Raw genomic sequence first — 24,346 nt, 5'->3', positions numbered from 1 at the left:
AATAATAACAAAATTAGGGTTTCTGTATACCAATAGCTTATTTATATTGGGTTGTTATTATAGGAAATCTTTACAAAAACAATGTGTACTTGCTAATTTTGTCATTGGTCAAGCTAAATTAGCAATTTTGAAATCTCATCAGGAAAAGAATGCAGGAAGAGACATTTGTTTGGTGGCCTTATTCAAATCCTTAGTGGAAGCACGAGTGGTTATAGAATATACATATTACAAGCATGTTAATAATGTTCTTTTCTTTAAATGGAGATGGTGTGTTAAGGAAGCACTGGTTATAGTGAATGAGTATGGGGGGTTGGGTTTTAATTGGTAATGAATTTTTTTAATGGGTGATTTATAATTGAATGTGTTAAGAACATGGAATATATATGTTTATTTTTATTTTTTTTTTAAATGTGTGTTTAATGTGAATGTGAAGGAATAATGTTTTTCTACATTTTTATGTAGAATAAAGGGGTTGTAAAAGTCAAAGTCTCTCTCTCTCTTTCTATCTCTCTCTTTCCCTTTCTAATGTATAACCATGTTCTAGATATCTGAATTGATTGTGGAATTGATCTCTGATATCTGAAATATTAAATTGTTACATGTGATTATTCTAACTGATTTTGACATTGTTCATTTAATGGTTAAAAGGAATAGTCAAACATTCGCTCACTTTTAGTGAGGCACAGATATTATTAAAACCTTTCATTTATGGAGTCAGATGAAATAACGAGTAAATATATATGATTAATGTATTGCAAATTTAACCAACCAATACTTTGCATGAGTGAGGACAGAACACGTGATAACCTTCCCTGTGTATTGGCGAACCAGCATTGGACCAATATATCGGGCCTTACAATATATATATATATATATATATATATATATATATATATATATATATATATAAACCTTGCTAACTGTGCTAGATAAACTGAGACTAGTCACAGTACTTGCATGTTGTTGCCCTATTGTTGGTTTGATTGCTGTTTATCTCATAATTATACTTAGTAGGTTATCTCATAATTTTGACTTCTATCTTCTAATTATGACATAATTATATGCCCCCAAATGCATGTGTTGAATAGTAAATAAAAAAGAGCCATATTTAAGTGCAAATTTTAATAACAGTCAAACAGTGAAATTGAAATATACAACAGTGTTATACAAATTTTAAAAAAGCAAAAAACAACCAAACAATATCTAGATAATATTATTAATCATACAGTGAATCTAAAATGTGAAACTCAAGGCACTTCAAATGCTTTGGACAATGCTGCATAAAAAATAAATAGTGTGAAATGCTTATATTCCACACCAGGCATATAAAATGTTTTCCCTGCCAGAAATCCTTAGAAAAATTCAGAAACACAAAACTAGGTGCATGCCGAAATATATTAAGAACTGTAAAATGTGCTGACCAATCAACTAAAGGTTGTCTCAAAATAACTGCACATATCAGAGCCAGCAGTTCCAGTCTTGACCTAACGTCTAAAATTGTCAATGAAATTGTCAATGTTCAGCATTTAATTACACAACAGTGACACAGATTTCTGACAAAGCAATATGTAAACAAGGTATACAAATATCAGTGGTTTTTTAAAAGTTGTGTTTTGTTTTGTGCAGTTTATTCATCGTTATCAATACACATAAAGCCAGATTTGAACCTTCATCTCCAACAAAATTGGCACAGAGATTTTGCACAGAAAGTGAAATAAGGTTTCACGCACATCAAAAGCTCTCCTGAAAATGCCGAACATGTTTGTCATGCTCTTTGCAGCAAGTTTGCATATCTAAACAATGTGCCGTTGCATATTAGTGCTTTTTTCCCTTCAGTAATTAGCAGTGAAGCTCTATTCACAAGCATTTTGAACATTAGACCATGAGAAGCAGAATAGTGGTTCTCTGTGTTCTGCCTCCACGTTTAGTGCAGGTTGTAAACATTACAGAATGAATATTTCCTTTCTTTCACAGAGATCTCTCTCGTCTGGTAAGTTATGAAGTGAAGCTGTTGCCTCCGGATGTACTGGAGCTCTTCAGAGGTGCTCAGTGGTGGTATGACGCGGTGTTCCAGCGATACCAGGATCTGCAAAATTCATCATATGTCAGTTTGACTGGTTCTTTAATAATTAAAGAGGCCATATGATGCTTTTTACTGTTTTCCTTTTCCTTTAGTGTGTAATGTATCTGTTTGTGCATGTATAAGATCTGCAAAAAGCTCATATTCTCCTACAAAAGGGATTTATTCTAAAAGAGAACATTGATCCAGACTTGCCTAAAATGCCTCGATCAAAGTCCAGATATTATTTACGTAAACGCATGACATAAATTTGAAATATTAGCATAATGCAAATGCAAAACAATTAATAAAAACTCAGTGAGTGTTTTAGCGCAATTTTCTCACGTCATGGGATCACAACACTAAGAGATAGTAAATATTTTCCTGGATTTTTTTTGTGCGTTCCCGAGATTAGACCTTCCTTAACATAATGCCGAAAACCCGAAGTCTCTAGGTGGTCTGGTTGAGGAGTAGATAGAAGTGCAAGATTGGTGCACACAGACAGAACAGAAATCATGAGTTAACAATCGCAATTTTGTCCGGTGGAAAATTGCGCTAAAAAGAAAGGCTTCAGTAAATTGTAGTGTTGTCACCATGTTGTTGAGATGCTGTGTGTTTCTGTATGAAAGTGAAGGATCCAAATTTAAGAATATGTTTAAGATCTGCTGATCTTACTTCCTTACATAACATCACATGAAAAACTAAGGTGAATTACACTGTATTGGGCATTCAAGGTGAACATGATGGCATCAATTTACTGATCAGAAGTCAGCTTTAAGTCAGCTGTCTGAACGTAATAGTCTTTGATCTTCCAACTAAGAGTTGGACTGTGTGTGAATGTTACCAAGTCTAAGGTCTCGTGACCATTTGTTGTGTATACCATCTGGGGGGGGGGGTACCATTGTCTCAATTGGGGGCAATTGCCTCTATTGTCTTTAGATGATTAGATTTAGTGGTTACCTCTAAGGCTGTGTGTATGTTTAGCACCTTTAAGGACAGCCCACTGAAAGGCCTATAAAGAAACCATGTGAAGTATGTTAGCCAGAATGATTTGGGAAGAACTGCAGCCGCGTCAACGCGAAGTCCTCAATAAAGAATAACTTTGTTTGAACGTGATCCCCAACGTCTCCTGGTTTCTGCTTCAACGAAGAAAAAGTTTTCAACAAAAGCAAACCCCTTTCATTTGGCCTTCCAAAAATGTATGAAATTAGGAATCAGTGGTAACCGTTCCTGAGTAGTACAACCCAAAAGTAAGCTTGTGTAATGTGCATTTAATGTACTTGGGAGAGTACAACATTGGTTATACACAAGTCATGCTTACAAAGTTGGTTCTGATCGATCTGCTTGATCATCCACATTTTTAGGGCGATTTCACACTTGGTTTGATTGCCTGGTGCCGATTGCGGTGATGACACCTATTGAACTGTAGGCTACAACGCAAGTTAGCATAGAAGAATAAAATGTCATCAGCATATGCTAGTGGTAAACAAAAGGAGCACTGAATGAGCACTTTTATGAGCACTGAAAAAAAGGAAGCGAAAGAGGAGAATATTGACGTGTCATAGCTAGGGAAAAGAGGCCATTTGGCATGGCTATTTTGCAAATGGAGGTTAGTAGTTTTATGTTTTAGCGTCATATCATGTTGATTAATGCGCCATTTCATGTTGTGTTTTTATTAGCTAGTCAGTAGACGTAGGTCGTAGCAGCAAACACACTGTTGTGAGAGATGATCATGCTAAATTGTAAGAAAATTATCGCAAGCTATCTTTGGTCGCAAGAGCGTGACAACAGCTGTCTTGAACCTCTTTCACTGTTCGACGTAGGACCATTATGAAGGTAAAACAGTAGCAAAACTCGAGAGCTTGCTAATTTGAATGTGCTAACTTGTAAAATTAATATTTGTATTTGTTAGTTGAAATTTATACTTGCAGCTCTGATGTGAAAAGCTGCATCTATCGATTTGCACACACAGACAATACTCAGAACACCTGTGTTTTGAATTCGAAGTTGCAGATTAATAGTTACAAATGTGTAAAGTGTCATTTACATAAACAAAATGACAGGCACAATTGTGTACTACACATTTATCTTTGTGCTTTAGTTCAGTTTCGTTGTACAACCACAAGTCGGCACTCACAACCTCTCATATCTGGCAGTACAGCTTCAAATCCTAGCGCTTTGACTTTTGCTACTCTTTTTGCGATATGCCTGTAGCAAAACTCACTCGTGCACTTGTAAATGCAGACTTGAGAGAGCAGAGTCGGGGGCGGGGCTGGGGTCGGAATGAAGTCATTTTATTGGTCGATGCCTCACCAATGAACAACGCCAGCCACAATGCAAACATTTGTATGCATATGTATCAGCTATTTTTTAAAACGCTTGGAAAATATTTTTATGAAATATCATTAGTTTTACTGGAATAGTTTTACAGAATATGAACGCAACGCGTTTAATTGAGACAGTGGTATTAAAAGACCAAACAGGAAACACCATATAGCCTATACAGAAAAAAATTGAGCACAGAATATGAACGCAACGCGTTTAATTGTACGTTTTCCTCGAACCCAAGAAAACACTTAATGAGGCTTAATGGACCAACAGTTATAAAATAAAAATTAAAAACAATAAAAAAACACATAATTTGTTACTTTATTAATAAAACACTAGGCAGCAAGTTTATTTGCACTGAACACACATTTGCTTATATATATATATATATGAAGAGTTCAGATGCTCGTATATTTAAATTCAATAATTTCAATTAAATGGCAGTGAAGATTACCTATTAATTATCATTTAAGTGAAATTACTGAACTTAAATATACAAGCTTGATAAAAATGATCATTCTATAAGAAAATTTCAAATGGCATTTAGAGGCTTTTGCATCTGAACTCTTCATATTTATATATATATATATATATATATATATATATATATATATATATATATATATATATATATATATATATATATATATATATATGTGCCAATTCCATTGCAATATGAAAATGCACCTAAATTATCTGATAAGAATGTAAAATGTATACCTTAATATGCAATGTAAGTCGCTTTGGAAAAATGTAAATGTTTTAAATATTCACCCTAGCCTAACTGTTGGACACACAAAAACAAACAAAACATAAATAAATTATATATATATATATATACACGTACGTGTGTGTGTGTGTCTTTTACAGTCTATGGTATATATACCATATATATATAGGGCATATATATATATGGCAAACGTCATATGTTTTACGTCATATTCTGTGCTCATCTGCTTTTCTGTAGTATGCATTAGCATTGTGTCTACTGAGTTTGATAATTTCGTTTATTTATTTTAATATCAGTCTAATGCATTAAGCCATGTTAGTGTTTCAGTGCACGCGGGTTTCGTGACATCATCGAACTCCCATTTCATTGGCTAGGTGCCAACCAATAAAACGGCTCCTTTGACCCCCCTCCTCCCGTCCCCCTTTCCCTCTCACCGCCTCTCAGTTTCAAGTGCACAAGTTAGTTTTGCACCTGATATATCGCGAAAATAGTAGCAAAAGTCAAGGCGCGAAATTTGAAATTGCAGTGACAGATTTGAGAAGCTGCAAGTGCTTAATTGAGGAAGTACCGCGAATGTGAACGTAAGATTAAACGCAAAATATATATTACAAGTTTGTGTCTGTCGTTGTATTTCTGTGAATGGCATTTTACACATTTGTGTCTACTTGTCTGCAGCTTCAGATTCAGAATACAGGTTTGTGACTATTGTTTGCGAGTGCAAATTTCAACATTCAACTTCAGATTTTTATTTTACAGGTTTTCACATTGGAGCTGTGAGTGTAAATGTTCATGTACAAGTACGAATATTTATTGTACAAGTTCTCAAATTCACATTTACATGCTCTCGAGTTTTGCTACTGTTTTACCTTCATAGACCATGCACCGTTTAGGAGCCACTACCACAGAAATCACCACGCTTGGTCATGTTTCATCTGGGAAACATGACCAAAATCGTACAATGTGTGCATTAGAAGCTGAAGCTTGCTATTATGGTAAGGGGCGTTACATTTCAGACACACGCTTCAGGTGTTTGGCCAAACACAATGCACTGGGTCAGCTGGCCAATCAGAGCACTCTGGGCTTTTCAAAAGGAGGGGCTTTGAAGAAACTGGAATGCAATTAGAGCCTTTCCGATAGACAGGGAATAGAAGTTCGGCAATATATATTTTTTTTAACATTAAAGCATGTTAACTTTTTCTACTATTCCCAATAAACAAAACAATGACCTTTTAAAATAGCATCATATGGTGTCTTTACACATAAGATGGCCGCATGTGTGAAGTAACTTAAGGGAAGGTATTTGATGTGGTTATACCCTGTGGTGTTGAACGTCTGGTTGACCCCCTGTGCCGTCAGTGGACTGGATGTGGTGGACAGAGCGTTGGGGGAAGAGCCTCGACTGGGGCTGTTGGGGGAGGAGCTTGATGACACTGCAAGAAAAATGTGTTGTAACATCAGAAAACACATTAAGGTTATAAATTATAAATACATTTTCTTACAATGGCAATAGTGGGGTTTGTCATCCCACCAGCTCTTTACTTACCACCTCCAGAGGCGAGTGGACTGAATGAGCGTGAAGTTGAAGGCTGAAACAGGAAATGAATCAAATTAGTGGGAAACAACGTGGAGAACATTTCTTTTAAGGAAACACATACATCCCTTTAATCACAAACCCTCTAAAACACACACAGTTTGGGGAGGAAGGTAAAGTTATAAACATGCCAACATAATGAATTATTAATTTAAAGTTTATTATAACATAATGTGTCTATCCATTTGTCCCATTTGTTCTTTATGTAGAAATAAAAAAATACATGACCATTCAAAAGTCTGGGGTCAACCTTATGGTTGTTTAATACAGTATTTTCGATGATTTTCTGCATTTATATACAGTCAAAACAGTAATTTTGTAAAATATTATTACAGTTCAACTATTTTCTATTTGAATATGTTTTAAAATGTAATTTAATCCCGCGATGACAAAGGTGAATTTTCATCAGCCTTTACTTCAGCGTCACATGATCCTTCAGAAATCATTCTAATAAGCTAATCTGGTGCTCAAGTAACATTCAACTATTATTGTTTCTTATTATTTTCACAGTTAAAAATGGTTTTGCTGCTTAATATTTTGTGAAAACCATGATACATATCTTTCAGGATTCTTTGATGAATAGAAAGTTAAAAAGAATTAGAAATTAGAATGATTAGACATATAATGTTACATTTTAAGAAATTTTATTTTCACTTTTGATCAATTTGATGCATCCTTGCTGAAAAAAAGTATTCATTTCTTTTAAACAATCGTACTGACCCCAAACCATGGAAAGGTATAATATAATATATCATATTATATATTATATATTATATAATTGTATTGAATATTATAAAATTGTTATTTGTTACAAGCACTACACACTATAACATAACACTAAGACAAGGGACTAAAGAAAACTCAGGGCTTAAATACACAAGGAGACTAATCAACAGAAGTAGAGACAGGTGCCTAACATAAACAGTAACCATAGAAACGAACAGGAACAGAACACAAAGAAACTAACATATTCATGACAGTAATAGAATAGAATAGAATAGAATAGAATAGAATAGAATAGAATAGAATAGAATAGAATAGAAGAAACTTCCTTTTCTTCTTTTCAAAACAAGATCTGCCCTATGTGGCTCAATCCATGTCGAACCAGAGATTATTAGTAATAAAACTTGATGGTCACCATTCAGGTTGTACTTTTATGACTGGGTGTGTCTAAAAAAGCTTGCCACATGTGCATTATGAATCATGTTCACTACCATTTTGCAAAATTTCAGGGGGAGCTTAACTGGACTGTTAATAATTTCCTCAGGTCTAGATCAATCATTACTAGAGGAAACAGACAGACCTCAATCAATAATGATTTCTCAGACTCACCAGACGAGGGTTGTAGTTGTGAGACTTCATGGGTGAAGTGGAAATGGGGCAGTATATCCTCTTCTCTTTCTGCCGCCGGTTGCAGAACCAAACCCGCACTACTTCCTTCTCCATGGCTAGCTGCTCTGAGATGAGCGTAATCTCTTCAGAGTTGGGTTTTGGGTTCTAGATATAGGGAATAAAGTGTGTTTATGTATCACAGCCTGCAGGCGGCACTGAAAGAAAACTGATGCATTTTGTCATTGCTGAAGAGGACCTGTTACCCTACGTTAGAAAGGAGCAGTTTAGGATTAAATCTCCACATGCTAATGCAGCAAACAGTTGACCAAATTAACTTCTGGCAGATTACAAATGCAACAAAATTATACTGTATTACTTTAAATGATAAATTAATTGAAACACTTTGAAATAAGGTTCAATTTGTTAACATTAGTTGATTATATTAGTAAACGTGAACTAACAATAAAGAATATATTTATTGATCTTAGTAATCGAAGATTACTAAGTAATAGAATGAGCACTTAGTAATAGAATGAGCACTCCAACAGGACGGATATACAGGCAACGACCAATGCTAATGGAGAAACGACAATGAGTGTAGTTTGCATATGTGGCAAAGTCTGCAAGAACCGGCATGGCCTGAAGATTCACCAGGCAAAAATGAAATGTTTGACTGGGAAGCAGGTGGTGCAACGCACAGGTCCAGTACCTGGTGAGACGCAGGAGGAGCCCGGCCCGGAATCACCCCACAGTGCCCAGAACCTCCACGCCCCACAAGCTCCACCCCATGTGAGACATTCCGAACATCGCCGGGTCAAGTGGCCTGCTGCCAACAAGGAGAGAGAGTGGCTCCAGTTTGATGAAGATCTGGACCAAGTCCTTGAAGCTACCGCGTGGGGGGATGTAGACCAGAAACTGCGGGCTCTGTCAACAATGATCATCAGCATCGGAGCTGAAAGGTTCGGCATTAAGGAACGACAGCAGACCAGAGGGGTGGCAGAGCCAAACAGACGGGAAGTGAAGATCAGCCAGCTAAGGAGTGAGCTTAGACTGCTCGGACGGCAGTTTAGGAAGGCAAGGGAGGAGGAAAAGGCTGGTCTGTCAGAACTCCGCCACACCCTGAGGAAAAGACTAACCACCCTCCGGCGAGCTGAGTGGCATAGGAGGAGGGGCAAGGAGAGAGCCAGGAAACGTGTCGCCTTCATTTCTAACCCGTTTGGATTTACGAAGAAGATCCTCGGGCAGAAAAGAAGTGGCCATCTGGCGTGCACTGAAGAAGATGTTAACAAACATCTCAGCACCACGTACAGTGACAGCGCAAGAGACAAAGATCTTGGGCCATGCAAAATGTTGATAACCCCGCTGGAACCCACCGTGGCATTTAACACCAGGGAGCCAGCTTTGAAGGAAGTTGAAGAAGTCGTCAAAGCTGCTAGAACCAGCTCAGCACCAGGCCCGAGTGGAGTGCCGTACGTCGTCTATAAGAGGTGCCCCAGACTCTTGAAGAGGTTATGGAAACTAATCAAGGTCATCTGGAGGAGTAGTGGAGACATGCAGAGGGCGTCTGGATCCCGAAGGAGGAGAGCTCAAGTACCATCGAGCAGTTCAGAGTCATCTCGCTCCTCAGTGTTGAGGGAAAGATTTTCTTTAGTATTCTTGCCCGACGCCTGACGGAGTTCCTCCTGAGGAACACGTACATCGACACCTCTGTGCAGAAGGGTGGAGTCCCAAAGATGCCAGGATGCGTCGAGCACACAGGAGTTGTCACCCAGCTACGTGAGGCACGTGAAGGCAAAGGGGATCTGGCAGTCCTCTGGCTCGATCTCGCCTATGCCTACGGGTCAATCCCACATAGGCGGGTAGAAACCGCACTTGACCGACATTACGTTCCAGACAAGATCAAGAACCTCATACTGGATTATTACAATTCCTTCAGTTTGAGAGTCACCTCTGGAGCGGAAACATCTGCGTTTCATCGGCTTGAGAAGGGCATTATCACGGGATGCACTATTTCCGTGATATTGTTTGCCTTGGCAATGAATATGCTGGTTAAGTCAGCAGAGGTGGAGTGCAGAGGCCCACTCACCAAGTCAGGTATACGGCAGCCCCCCATCAGAGCATTTATGGACGATTTGACGGTGACAACAACATCGGTTCTGGGGTGCAGATGGATCCTCCAATGGCTAGAGCGTCTCATCAACTGGGCCCGGATGGAATTTAAGCCAGCCAAGTCCAGGTCCCTGGTGGTGAAGAAAGGGAAGGTTACAGACCAGTTCCGCTTCTCACTAGGAGACATCCAGATACCATCTGTCAGAGAAAAGCCAGTCAAGAGTCTGGGCAAGATCTACGACTGCACCCTGAAGGACACCGCATCACTCCAGACAACCACCAACCAGTTGGGAATCTGGTTGACGGCTGTGGACAAGTCAGGTCTGCCAGGTAAATATAAAGCCTGGATTTACCAGCACGGCATCCTGCCCCGACTCCTCTGGCCACTGCTGGTCTATGACGTGCCAATAACCACCGTTGAATGCTTCGAGAGGAAAGTCAGCTGTTCCCTGCGGAAGTGGTTAGGCCTACCACGAAGCCTCAGCGATATCGCCTTGTACGGGACGAAGAACAAACTAAAACTGCCCTTCAGCAGTCTGAAGGAAGAGTTTATGGTAACCCGATCAAGAGAGGTGCTACTGTACAGAGACTCAAGTGACATCAAGGTCTCTTCGGCAGGCATAGAGGTCAGAACCGGCAGGAAGTGGAAGGCCCAAGAGGCAGTGGACCAGGCTGAGTCACGGCTGCGACACAGTGAGCTGGTGGGGGCAGTGGCATCTGGACGGGCAGGACTCGGGAGCAATCCAAGACCTCGCTTTAACAAGGCCCAGGGAAAGGAAAGGCGACAGCTGATCCAAGATGAGGTCCGAGCTGGGGTGGAAGAAGCCCGCTGCAGTAGGATAGTAGGGATGCGGCAGCAGGGGGCATGGACCCGATGGGAGCAGGTGGCAGACCGAAAGATATCGTGGACAGAATTGTGGAAGTCTGAGCCACACCGGATAAAATTCCTGGTTCAGTCTGTCTATGATGTCCTCCCCAGTCCATCCAATCTTTTTCCGCTGGGGCCTGGCAGATACACCACTGTGCCCACTCTGCCAGAGAGGAGGTTCATTGGAGCACATCTTGAGCAGCTGCCCAAAAGCACTGGGAGATGGGCGCTACCGTTGGCGCCACGACCAAGTGCTGAGGATCATTGCTGAGGTCATCAGTACTGGGATCGCCTGCAGTAAACACCAGCAACCAGCAAGACAGAACATCGCCTTTGTTAAAGCCGGGGAGAAGCCACATCAGCGCTTGAAGGAATCAGGGGGGCTGCTCGCAACAGCAAAGGACTGGCAGCTGAAGGTCGACCTAGGGAGACAGCTCAAATTCCCAGGAAACATCGCGGTGACCACGCTCAGGCCAGACATTGTCCTGGTGTCAGAAAAAACAAGGCAAGTGGTCCTGCTGGAGTTGACTGTTCCCTGGGAAGACCGGATGGAGGAGGCATTTGAGAGGAAGAGGGCCAAGTACGAGGAGCTGGCAGGCGAATGCCGAAGCAGGGGGCAGAGGACCCGATGCAATCCTATCGAGGTCGGGTGCAGAGGATTCGTCGGCCAGTCACTCATCAGGGCTCTCAAGATGCTTGGAGTGAAGGGACTGCACATCAGGAAAGCCACCAAGAATATCACGGATGCCGCTGAAAAGGCGTCAAGATGGCTGTGGATCAAGCGGGGTGATCCGTGGATTGGACAAGCTACTCAGACACAAGCCAGGGTCTGATCAACCCTGGCTGGGTCGCCTGGGCGAGGGTGTATGATGTTGTGAGACCCGAAACACCCAATGAACCCAGGATACATCACTGATGATGTGTCTGAGTTGCACCAGAGGTGTATTTCAAGAAGTAAATGTTAATTTCAAATGTTTGGAATAATTAAGAAGTATTTGTCTCTTATGCTCACCAAGGCTGCATTTATTTGATCAAAAATACAGTAAAATATCATTACAATTAAAGAGCTGTTGTTTATTTGAATATATTTATGTAATTTATTCCTTTGATGACAAATCTGAATTTTCAGCATCATTACTTCAGTGTCACATGATCCTTCAGAAATCATTCTCATAATGCTGATTTGTTGCTCAAGAAACATTTTTGTTATTATCAATGTTGAAAACTGTTGTGCTTCATATTATAGTGTCGGAACCGTGATGCACAATCATTCAAAAGTTTGAAGAAAAAAAAAAAATATTCAGCAAGGACACATTCATTTGATCAAAAGTGGCAGTAAAGACATTTAAATTGATACAAAAGCTTTCTATTTAAAAAAAAAATGCTGTTCTTTTGAGCTTCTTATTTATTAAAGAATCCTTAAAAATGTGTCATGGTTTCCACTTAAATATCACCAGCAACACTGACAATTATAAGAACCATTATTAATAACTGAGCACCAATAATAACAGCAAATCAGCATTTAAGAATGATTTCTGAAGGATCATGTGACACTAAATACTGGAGTAATGTTCAGCTTTGCCATCAGAGGAAAAAATGACATTTTAAAATATATTAAAATAGAAAATAGTTGCTTAAAACTGGAATAATATTTCACAATATTACCGTTTTTACTGTATTTTTCAAATAAATGCAGCCTTTGTGAGCATAAGACTTCTAACCGTTGAAATACTGGGGGAAAAATTATTATTCTTAATATCTGTTAATAATATTTAACGGACATGAGAAAACATGAACTAACAACAAACAGTTGTATTTTTCATAAACTAATGTTTCAAAATATTAACAATCACTGTAACAAATGTGTTGCTCATTGTTAGTTAGGGTTAGACCTTATCGTAAACTGTTGTACTTTGTATGGCAAACATTTTTATCATTCTTCTGTCATGCTCCCTACAATGAGAAATTCTTTCAAATTATGTTCATATGAGGGCCTGAAGCATCAAAAAAAGGAGTAAAAACGGCAAACTCACATCTAAAAAGCGTTTCTCAAGTGTGAGCTTGATGTTAGTTTCAATGCTTGTTCTCTTTTTCCTCTTCCTTCCGTAACCCTCCAAAAGGGGTGGTAGGGTGGTGGGGTTGGTCATGGTGTCGGATGGCGAGTTCTCTGAGGTGATGTGAAGGGAAGGTTTAATATTGCAGGTATTTGAGTACAGTACGCAAAACAAATACCAACTGATGCTTACAGAAACATTTTTAAGTTCTGTCCACTAGAGGGCAGTAGCAGCACATACCTGCATCACTCAGCCACTTCTCTAGCAAGGGCTTGAGCTTGCACATGTTTTTGAAGCTAAGATTGAGAGCCTCGAAGCGTGAAATGGTAGTCTGACTGAAGTCATTTCCATACAGCTTTCCCATGGCTAGACCCACGTCACCCTGCAAACACATCACAGGAGAGTTTGAGAACTGGATGAGATCCACAAAGGGTCAGGCAACATTGAGTAGCCTATTTAAAATTGGCTCCTTTTCATTTAAATTTGAGTGGATATACCCACATGACATTAAATTGAAAAGACAATTGAAATGACAGGGAAATAAATATACAAAATTGCAATAATAAAATACTACTACTAATAAAAAATAAAAACAACACTGTCACAATATATGTGGATTTCATTAGTCAAAAATACATAAATATTGACCAAGTATCCTTGTTTATTCACTGACAAGTAAAACACAAAGCATTCTTATTTGAGTTTGAGAAACTGAATCAGAATAGCTTCAATATTTGACCCCTGTTTATGATAAAACCTGGTTACACTGACAGCAATATCCTCATTTCTGTCAGGATTGCAAAATTATATAATATCAATCGGTAGTATTCAATCGTGTTCACTTCCATTTATTTGTGATCACTAAACAATGTCCACAATTGGTACAATTGGTGCCGTGACCCGGATGTTAGTGAGGTTTAGGAGAGTGAGTTTAACTGTCATAGGCCAGTAAGAGCTGTGCTTGTAAACCTCACTCCCCTGGCATTACGAGGCGCACTAGCGACTGACACTAGCGGCTTCTGTCTTTAGCGTCCTTGTTAGCGTGGCCACCTCCAACGACGGAGACCCCTGTTCGAATCCAGCTTGGAGCAGGTCGAGTAGGATCGGTTACAATTGGTGCCGTGACTCGGATGTTAGTGAGGTTTAGGAGAGTGAGTGTAACTGTCGTAGGCCAGTAAGAGCTGTGCTTGTAAACCTCACTCCCCTGGCCTTAAGAGGCGCAATAGCGGCTTCTGTCTTTAGCGTTAGCGTGGCCACCTCCCACGCCGGAGACCCCTGTTCGAATCCTGCTCGGAGCAGGTCGAGTAGGATCGGTTACAATTGAGCCGTGACTCGGATGTTAGTTAGGTTTAAGCCATGTCCACACTAAAACGTTTTCGTTTGAAAACGTATATTTTTCTCTCCGTTTTGGCCTTCCGTACACACTGAGACAACATTTTTATTAATGAAAATGAAGCTGTTTTGAAAACGCACTCCAAAGTGGATACATTTGAAAACGCTGTTTTCACGTTGTAGTGTGGAATGTGAAACCGGTGGTATTTAAAAACGATGACGTAAATTTAGTCATGTGACGCATATTGTACCAACAGATTCATGTTTATTCATGTTAGTGAGGTTTAGGAGAGTGAGTGTAACTGTCGTAGGCCAGTAAGAGCTGTGCGTGTAAACCTCACTCCCCTGATCACAAGAAGCGCACTAGCGACTGATGCTAAAGGCGGGGGGGGGGGGGGTCGAGTAGGACCGGTTACATATAGTCTGTTCAATACCATAAAATATACATCTAAAACAGTTATAAAACCAGGCACAAAGTCTTACCTGAGTAAAGCCTAGTTTGATGCGTCTTTGTTTGAAGGCTTTAGCAAACTGCTCCAGCTCCTCCAGGTCATTAGGCTCATCTTGTGGTGGTCCCACATGTTTAGGGACCTGTAAGTGAGACATGTCCAGGTGTCCATCCATAGAGGAACCAGCCAGCCCTGTCCTGCCCATTGCCTTAGGAGAAAATAAAGCTATTAGGTAATCAGTTATCACCTTTGTTTGCTTACGTGCTATTTGTATTATTGTTTTGGTGTGTTTTAGTGTTTTCCTTTTCTCATGCCCTTAAAAAAGCACCCTGGTATTATGCATTACAGTAATAGTCTATGTCAGTCTAGCAATGCCATGTTTTTCTCACTACCATGATGGAAACTCATTGAAAGACCTTACAGTACCACTGTTAAATTTCAGTGTCCTTGTAGTGGAACACTTGCCATGCTTTTTTTTCTTTCTTTTTTTTCTATCACATATTTTAGAAATCATCATAAATTATCATTCGAAAGCTTAAAAAAAAATCATCCTGTGAAAAAATTGGACTTGAAATTGGACATCTTGTTAGCATGGAAACAGTACTTTAAAACCTTTTAGCAGGATCCTCCCCCTAGTGGATGGTGTCATGTTTCAAAATTGACTGTATTATCAAATCTTTTTCTAAATTTGATAAAAAACATATCCTTGGAAAGGTCCGAGACTCAAGGTTCCATATTTGGCCATTGTTTTGTGATAGAAATGTATTTAAAAAAGGTGCCAGGAACCTCAATTTTATGATATCAACTTCAAATTGGGAAACAAAAGCTTGGTTAGACACATGGCTTTGGTTTTCTAGCAATTTTAGAGTCCAAATTGTTTTGTAAAATATAATAATAATCTGCTGTGTGTCTTCTTTAAAAAAGAGACCTTGAAAAGAGACCTTAGGTCTGTATTCCAAAGTATTCATGAATTACAACTATTTAAGTTTGGATGTGCATTTTTACGTCTATGTTGAGGGGAGTAAATGTTAATAGGTTTAAATATCATGGTAGATTAATATAATAACTAATATATGAACCGATGAATATATATAATCAAAGGTTTAGAGGCATTTGCCCAAATGTATGTTTCTTCTGAAAATAAAAATGGAAAAAGGGAGCAAAGCTATAAACAAGACAAAGGGTAAAAAAAAAAAAAATGGAAAGATAGGGTGAAAGATAGTTTTGACCATTTCCTGGTCACTATATAATTCCCATACTTTCATTTGTGTTCTTCCATAGTGTTGATGACTTATTTAATAAATGTAAAATAGTGACAGTGAAGAATAAACAGGTGTTTTGGTTACACTTAACAATTTTCAAGTTCTCATCTGTTAATGTTAGATAATGCATTACAGGCAGAGCCGATCCGCCCTATACGCACACTACGCAAGCTGCGTAGGGCCCCGCAAATTACTCAAGGCCCCGCCTCCCCCTCATGTCAAAGCGCGTCAATCAAAGTTGACAACATCGTTGAGAAATGAGAAAATGAAGCGGAACTATCCTTCTGGTCATGAAGAAAGAGGAAAAAACACTATGCGTGTGAATTGTGGGAACAGCAATCAGGTAGACTGAGTTTGCTTGTTTATAAACTGCAGCTGGGAAAAGATAACCGCGTCGCGTGTTAACATGCGTTCATATGCGCGTGCACGAAATGAAACGCGCACTTTCCAAAATAAACATCCTACAATAGCGGGATGACAATCCTCATTATAGACGTAGGCACACATACTTTTTAAACAAGACAATGATCATCTACTCTCCAAGTCAAGGTTAAGTTACAACTCTGCAATAATGCCAGATGGAAAACAATGTATTGGCTTTATAGTCTATATTGCAATTAAGATGTTGATTGACTGGACATACTGGTCAATATGGATGCACATCCCTCAGTAAATAATAACCTTCAAGTATTAAGTATTGCTGTTATCATTTAAAACACAGTGACATGCTGTGGCAATTTTAGCTAGTTTTATTCATTCACAGCACAGGATGCATTTGTGATTTCAAGAATTCAATTTGTTCTATTTGAAGTGTGAATACTTAATATTTTACTAGTAACACTGTCTATTTCTGATATCAGGAATTACCTTTATTATATTACCTTTATTACCTTTATTTATTACTCAGAAAGTAAACAAAAGCGTAAATATCTACGTAATAAAATACAAATTCTGATATTGGGGTTCCAATCATGCACTGCTGATTAATTAAGAAGGTTAATTCTTCACTGTTTTCCAGCTGTATATACAGTTTTATCATTGCTTTTGTTGTCAGGATTAGTAACTTGCCATTTTGTGACATTTGGAGTTCATTTTCTATCAAATGTTATTGGCATTGTGTATTGTCTACAAGTATTGAGGTCTCTGCATTCACATTATGCTTAACACCTGACATGTAGATATGGTGTCTCGCAAAATATCTGTAGTATAAAGTACATGGATTTCCCAAGTAAAGCACATACCATAAATGTGTGGGATAATTTAATATTATATTGTTTGAGTGAAATGTAATGCAAAGGAAATTTCAACTAAATGGATAGCCTACTACCCAACCTTTTACTAGCCAAGTTAAAATACTTTCACCAAACTTAGTTAAGTAACGTATACTTAATTCCATATGTGAAATTAACTTAAAAAATATGCATGTGAAATAAAAAAAAAGTAAATTTTACTTATTGTTTCTTTAGTCTGGGTCAGGTAGGAGGGCCCCTTAAATTTTTTTTGCTTAGGGCCCCAGGGAGGTCAGGATCGGCTCTGATTACAGGGTTCACCCAAAAATTATAATTCTGTCATTAATTACTCACCCCCATGTCGTTCCAAACCCGTAAGACTTTCATTCATCCTCGGAACACAAATTAAGATCTTTTTGATGAAATCTGAGAGCTTTCTGTCACTCCATTGACTGTTTATGTAACTACCACTTTCAAGCCCCAGAAAGGTAGTAAAGACATCTTTAAAGTAATCCATGTGACTCCAGTGGTTTAACCTCAATTTTATGAAGCAGCGAGTGTTTTGTTTGCGCAAATAAACAAAACAAAACCATTTTATTTACAAAATATTAATCTCCAAAGAGAGTTCCTGAGAGGACCACGATGCACGCGTTATGTTGACGCGAAAGCAGACGCTGTTGCCTGAATGCGCGTCGGTGATTAATATTTAGTAATGTTAAAGTCAAAAAAAGTGTTAAATTATGTTGTTGTTGTTGTTTTTTTTGTGCAAACAAAGCACTCGTATCACCTCATAAAATTGAGGTTAAACCACTGGAGTCACATGGATTACTTTAAAGATGTCTTTACTACCTTTCTGGGGCTTGAAAGTGGAAGTTACATAAACAGTCAATGGAGAGGCAGAAAGCTCTCAGCTTTCATCAAAAAGATCTTCATTTGTGAAGAAGGGTCATTTGTGAAGAAGTGTGAAGAAAAGAATTTTCATTTCTGGGAGAACTAACGCTTTAACTAGCATAATTTAACATTGAGGAATATGTTTTTACTGCATTTATTAACCTTTCTTAATGTTAATACAAATTTTCATTTTCATGTGAGGTCACAGTTCATTAACTAATGTTAACAGATACAACTTTTGATTTTAAAAATGTATTGAGAATAACATTAATATTAATAAATGCTGTAAAAGTATTGTTCTTTGTTTGTTCATGTTAACTAATGTTAACAAATGAAACCTTATTGTAGAGTGTTTCTGGTGTTTGTTTGTTTTTAACACTTTTAAAATAATAATTTATTTATTTCAAGAAATAATCCAACATTAGGCTCTGATGTACCTGAGGAGTGAGTGCGAGACCTGGCTGGTGTGGTAAGAGTCCTGTCTGGGACTGGGATGGCAAGGAAAGCAGATTGGGCTGCAGCAGTGCTGGAGGAAACAGCATTTAAACTGTACTGTAGTTAAGTCAAACAAAAATAACTTTCTCAGTGAGCGACATCATCCTTAATATGATGCAGTACATCCACTGACCTTGGTGTCCTGATTGGGCCTGTGAGAGGAGAAATGATGATGGAGAGGACAGATGAGATCCAGGCATCAGGACGAGCTGGGGCAGAGAGTGCAGGGAGGGCAGCTCCTGAAAACACCAATCACCAGCCCTTACATGCATGCCTTATCTTTCACCACAATTACACTTTGTGTGAACTTTTCCAGCATTAAATCTCACAAAACATTTTCAGGTCACATTGCATCCAAGAAGAAAAAAATAAGAAAAATATTTTGCTTAAAGTCTATTAAGATATTTTGAATTAAGAAATAATTTTTAAGACAGTTAAAGGGATAGTTCACCTGAAAATGAAAATCATTTACTCACCCAGTTGTTCCAAACCTGTATGAGGTTATAAAAAAAAAATACTTCTACCATCAATTGTTTGGTTACACACATTCTTCAAAATATCTTCTTTTATGTTCAACAGAAAAAAGAAACTCATACAGGTTTGGAACAACTTGAGGGTGAGTAAATGATGACAGAATTTATGTTTGGGTGAACTATCCCGTTAAGCAGACTTTTCTCAAAAATGTCATTACCATAATGCTTTTCCCTTTTTTTATTTACATTATCTTTTACTGTATTATATAAAAACTTGTTATAATAAGTCATTATAAATTAAAGGCATTTAACAAATGCTTCCGTGATTTATAAATACTTAAATAATAAAATAAATAATATATATTTAACGTGCTAGTTTTTCCCCCATAAATACTTGAATAATAAAATAAATATTTAATATATAAAAATTTCTCACCTTACAGTAATGACATTTTTTTGCAGTTATGAAAATTGGGACTGAAATCAATGCTTAATTGGTGCTTAAAAAGATGGTTCACCGCAAAATGAAAATTCTGTCATCATTTACTCACCCTCAAGTTGTTCCAAACCTGCTGAACACAAAAGAAGATATTTTGAAGAATGTCAGTAACCAACGAGTTGATGGACCCCATTGACTTCCATAGTACTTCTTTTCTATACTGTAGAAGTCAATGGGGCCCATCAACTGTTTGGTTCCCCATAGTCTTCAAAATATCTTCTTTTGTGTTCAGCAGAAGAAAGAACTTCATACAGGTTTGGAACAACTTAAGGGTGAGTAAATGATGACAGGATTTTCATTTTGAGGTGAACTATCTTTTTAACTGTTATTAAAAAAGTAACAATGCCAAAAGACCTAATGATCTAAATAGGCTTAATTTTCTTAATACAAAACATAAGTGTGTGTGTGTGTGTGTGTGTGTGTGTGTGTGTGTGTGTGTGTGTGTGTGCATGAGTTGATAAAGACGTACCCCAGTAAGCTGGCCACCAGGCACAGGTGATCCCTGAGTTAAGTGGCATGTCTTGTGTGACGAACCAGAATGAGGTGAATCGTTCAGGTTCTCAGTCTTTATCTGTACGTGAAACAAATCATTTGTTAGATAACCCAAATTTGTTCGAATTTGTTGTTAATGAACAAATTCAAGATATGTACTGTTGCGCTTTGGCCTCAGGCATGTGTGTTTGTGTGTGTGTATACATGCACTCTTTGTGTGTACTCAGAGACCAGTAAGGCTGCAGGACTCGTTCTGCAGAGGGCCTTTAACAAACATTCCTTCCCTTCCCGCAGGCGCAGTATGCAAATGCCCATAGAAGCCTGAAGCTAGTTCCTGTGCACGAAAGTTTTCTCTGTCCTCACCACTAGATCATATGACAGGCTTATCTAAAAGACTAATGAAGCTTATTCATAATGACTCAAATGTCTCACGTAGTGTAACACTAGAAAACTTTTGTAATCTTTCAATCCGTTTCCACTTGAACTCCCAAAGAGTTTCACCTTATAAGAGGAGCAATGCGCTGCTCCGAATACCAAAACAGTCCGTTTTCACATGATGAATATTAAGTAAAGCAAAGTTTGTACTTACTTGTCTGCTGAAGTCAATGCCATTTTGTTCAATGTCTGGAAAACAAAAAAGATAATCACACTTAGCATTAAAGTAAAGTTATGCATAAACATTCAGACTGTCTCCCAGCTGAGGGATCCAGATAATGTTAAAAAAACATTTAAACTTGTATCATTATTTATTTCAAGGGGCTTTCATATTAAGACTTATAATGGACCATAAAAACAAACTCCCAAATGTTCCATTAAACTGAGCGAGGAGGACTGTCAGCAGTTCAAAGGTTGTCAATACCAGGTAATCTCTCTTCATTTGAAATTCAAATCTATCTCTATGAGGCCGTGGTTAGAACGGCACTAACTCACTCCACAATATGGAAATATAGCCTTCTCCTGAGCCAAACTTCCAGTATGGAAATCATCAGATCATGCAAATGAGTTTCCATGGCAACTCTTAGAGGCCTTCACATTTGAATACTTACAGACCTCCAGGTGCATCTCTTATCCACCCCCCTCCCCCTCCCTCTCTCGTTCACAGACACACACACACACACACACACACACACACACACACACACACATAATTATGATTATAAAACCTGCTATGGCCCATTTCCTCCATTTTGATTGCATTATACTTCATTAAAATCCCTGATTTTAAAGTCAGAATGGTTATAGTCATCCAGTCATACGTGTTTGCACATAAACTGTGATGATACTTAATAGCAATTGTACAAGTCCAAAACAATAAAACGTCCTTACTACAAAACAGTGGAATTTTTTTTTTATTTAGATATGAAGAGTTCAGATGCAAAAGCCTCTAAATGCCATCTAAAATGTTCTTATAGAATGATAATTTTTATCAAGCTTGTATATTTAAATTCAATAATTTCACTTAAATGGCAATGAAGATGACCTATAATTGTCATTTAAGTGAAATTACTGAACTTAAATATACAAGCTTAATAAAAATGATCATTCTATAAGAAAATTTCAGATGGCATTTAGAGGCGTTTGCATCTGAACTCTTCATATACTTTCACTAGTTTTCATGTAGGCTCATATAAAGGTGTTTGTAAACATGAACAACATTTCTTTTGTACAATCCAAATATTTGTAGGTATCACATGACCTGATGGGACATCTGATAGGTCTAACCTGAACCCTAATACATATTCCAAACATTTCACACCACAGAGGTGATGGAACATAAATGAAATATATATTTAACAATGAGGGACAACACTCTGCTCTCTCTGAATTCTCATTTCTCTCAGGTTCCTCATTTGAGCGAGATGGTTCCGTACAGAAGTCATTGTAACCAGACCAAGATTCAGTAGTGCCTGAGGCTATGAGCGCTTCACTGCAAACAAACCGCCACATACATCCTGGTAGACTTCACATCCATCAGCCTGCATGCATCACACACCTAGACGCCTTATGCACTCTCTACTCGGTATTCAACAATACATAAGAATGCCTTTTTTAAGTACAATCCCAATTTATGGGGTGACAAATAAAAAGTAAATAAGTAAATGTATAGAAATAAATGCACTGAACAAAAAAGGTTGGCACAAAGCCATTTGTACAAACTTGCCTGAGAGCGTGACCAGTGTCCCATCAACACAAAGAGTTAAACTTTTGGTCATAACCACAAACGGTTATTGTAAAGAAGCCCGATGGCAGTTCGTGAAATTATGATCCTCATTTCAAGAGAACGTAAAGGTGAATCACAAACACTGTGTTTAACCATTTAACATTTAACACATTTAACCACAGATAATACAGGCTCAATAACTGGAAATAGACCATTTGTAAGAAAATACCCAAAACAAAATCACATTTTTGGACATAAAAGCAGTGAAATTATTTGAAATATTTAAGAAAATAATCAATTGTGTTTGGTAATCATGTAGCACATAATATTTTCAAATGTACATTTATGTCATATTTTATAGTTTTGAAATATCGTAAACCTCACTTGTAATAGTTTCGTGCCGCAAATTGTTATTTTACAACTTTAAAAAAATGTATAATTGGCGCATAATTTATTGACTTATATTTCCATGTTGTTTCCATTCAAATGTCACCATACATTAGTTAAGAGGTAATTGTTCCATTTCAAGACAATTGACAGTATTCCAGAGAGTGAGAGAAGGCTCCTTACCAGCTGGTTCATGCTGAGATTCTGTCTGTTCAACAGCCTCTGTGCTCATCTTAATATCTGTAATGATAAATACAGCTGATTTTCCTACAGGATCACAACTTTATGCAGACACTGAGGCAATTCATGCCCGGGCCCAGCCAGTAAAATGATCTTGAGGTTTATTCTAATGTGTCCAGCTTTCAAATGGTCTCCTTTATGTAAAGGGCTTGTTGTAATATTCATAAGAGCAAGGGTATCCCCATTCACCATTCACCACAATCACTCTGTCTCTCCACCCTAATCTCTTCTAGTCAAAAACATTTAAATTTGTCAATATCTAGAGCTGTGTACAGGTACAATGCAAAACAATATGATTCCACAAAACGGTCTCCGCTTGAGAAGTAAGCAGGAATCTAGGAAATAAAGCATTTCTATAAAAACTTTGAGAAGTACATCTACACTTACCTTATAAAAGCAAAGATCCACGGACCCAGGCTCTGTAGATTAAATCCCTGCTTCTGTGGTGCTTTTCTCAGAGAAACACATTTAGCAAAGTGGGTTAGTAGAAGAGCATTCACCTCTCCAGTATCCCACACCAGCCGATAGACACGTCATTTGCATAAGGCCCTGGTGTGTCCTATCCAGACTCTGACTTTTTGCATAAAACAACAATAGGCAGACAGCAAACTTCGAAAAGCTTGAGAATAAGAGCGTGCGTGCAACTCTGCCTGTGTCTATGTACACTGGCAAACTTAAAGTGTGCCTCGTCTTTGATTGAACATGGCATAGCTCTATTTATTCAGATGTAGCACTATGCATAAAGGATGGAATTATGATGCTTCTTTTACTAGGCTTTAAAAGAGAATGAGTTATATAGGATATATATACAGTATACCGGTCAAAAGTTTGGAAAAATTACTATTTTTTATGTTTTTGAAAGAAGTATCTTATGCTCTTCTTTTTTACATACTTTATTATATACTTTAAAATATAATTTATTTCTGTGATGTAAAGTAATGTCATCATTACTCAGTCTTCAGTTTCACATGATCCTTTAGAAATCATTCCAATATGCTGATTTGATACTCAGTTATTATTAATGTTGGAAACAGTTGTAGGCTACTGCTTAATTGTTTTGTTGTTGTTGTAGTTTTTGGAACCTGTGATACTTTTTTTCAGGATTCATTGGCTAATAAAGAGTTTAAAAGAACAGCATTTATTCAAAGTAGAAATCTTTTCAAACAATATGATTCCAAATCACATTTTAAAAACTTAACACTGGCCGGGTGTTTGGCTACAGTTCATTCCACAACAGAGATGAATAAATTGTTTCTTTAGCCAGAGTTCTGTGGAAATCTCTTTGGGGGGTTTTCCCAGCCAAAATTCTGAGATCATGTCACCCACTATGATTCATGGTGTGCAGGGGTTTACTACTGCCTACTC

General features: G+C 38.0%; 1 protein-coding gene across 2 annotated transcripts; it reads right to left on the bottom strand.

Annotated features, from left to right (window-relative positions):
• Positions 1-1,110: 1,110 nt before the first annotated feature.
• pou2f3 (POU class 2 homeobox 3) lies at positions 1,111-23,493 on the bottom strand. 2 transcript variants are annotated; one of them, XM_081365758.1, is made up of 13 exons: positions 23,369-23,493; positions 22,925-22,981; positions 20,783-20,817; positions 20,171-20,272; positions 18,863-18,968; positions 18,672-18,760; positions 14,887-15,060; positions 13,312-13,453; positions 13,051-13,184; positions 8,041-8,205; positions 6,661-6,703; positions 6,433-6,547; positions 1,111-2,086 (listed from the first exon to the last, which is right to left on the bottom strand). In XM_081365758.1, exons 2-13 carry the CDS (start codon positions 22,971-22,973, stop codon positions 2,047-2,049), a joined length of 1,194 nt encoding a protein of 397 aa, XP_081221884.1. In that variant the 5' UTR covers positions 22,974-22,981; positions 23,369-23,493; the 3' UTR covers positions 1,111-2,046. The 2 variants fall into 2 exon arrangements, with proteins under 2 accessions (XP_081221884.1, XP_081221885.1); XM_081365759.1 differs by lacking the exon at positions 23,369-23,493 and having other exon boundaries at positions 22,925-23,044.
• Positions 23,494-24,346: the final 853 nt, after the last annotated feature.

Source organism: Scardinius erythrophthalmus (genome assembly GCF_964197995.2).
Source record: "Scardinius erythrophthalmus genome assembly, chromosome: 5".
NCBI lineage: Eukaryota > Metazoa > Chordata > Actinopteri > Cypriniformes > Leuciscidae > Scardinius > Scardinius erythrophthalmus.
This window is presented reverse-complemented; position numbering and strand designations above follow the sequence as displayed.

What these genes read in the sequence shown, in the direction of transcription:
- pou2f3 (XM_081365758.1), bottom strand. Translation starts at nt 22,973, where the DNA reads ATGAGCACAGAGGCTGTTGAACAGACAGAATCTCAGCATGAACCAGCT. An exon ending in TCAAACTAGGCTTTACTCAG is followed by an intron (nt 13,454 to 14,886) that starts GTAAGACTTTGT and finishes ATGTGTTTGCAG; the next exon opens with GGTGACGTGGGTCTAGCCAT. An exon ending in TCCACTCGCCTCTGGAGGTG is followed by an intron (nt 6,548 to 6,660) that starts GTAAGTAAAGAG and finishes TTTTTCTTGCAG; the next exon opens with TGTCATCAAGCTCCTCCCCC.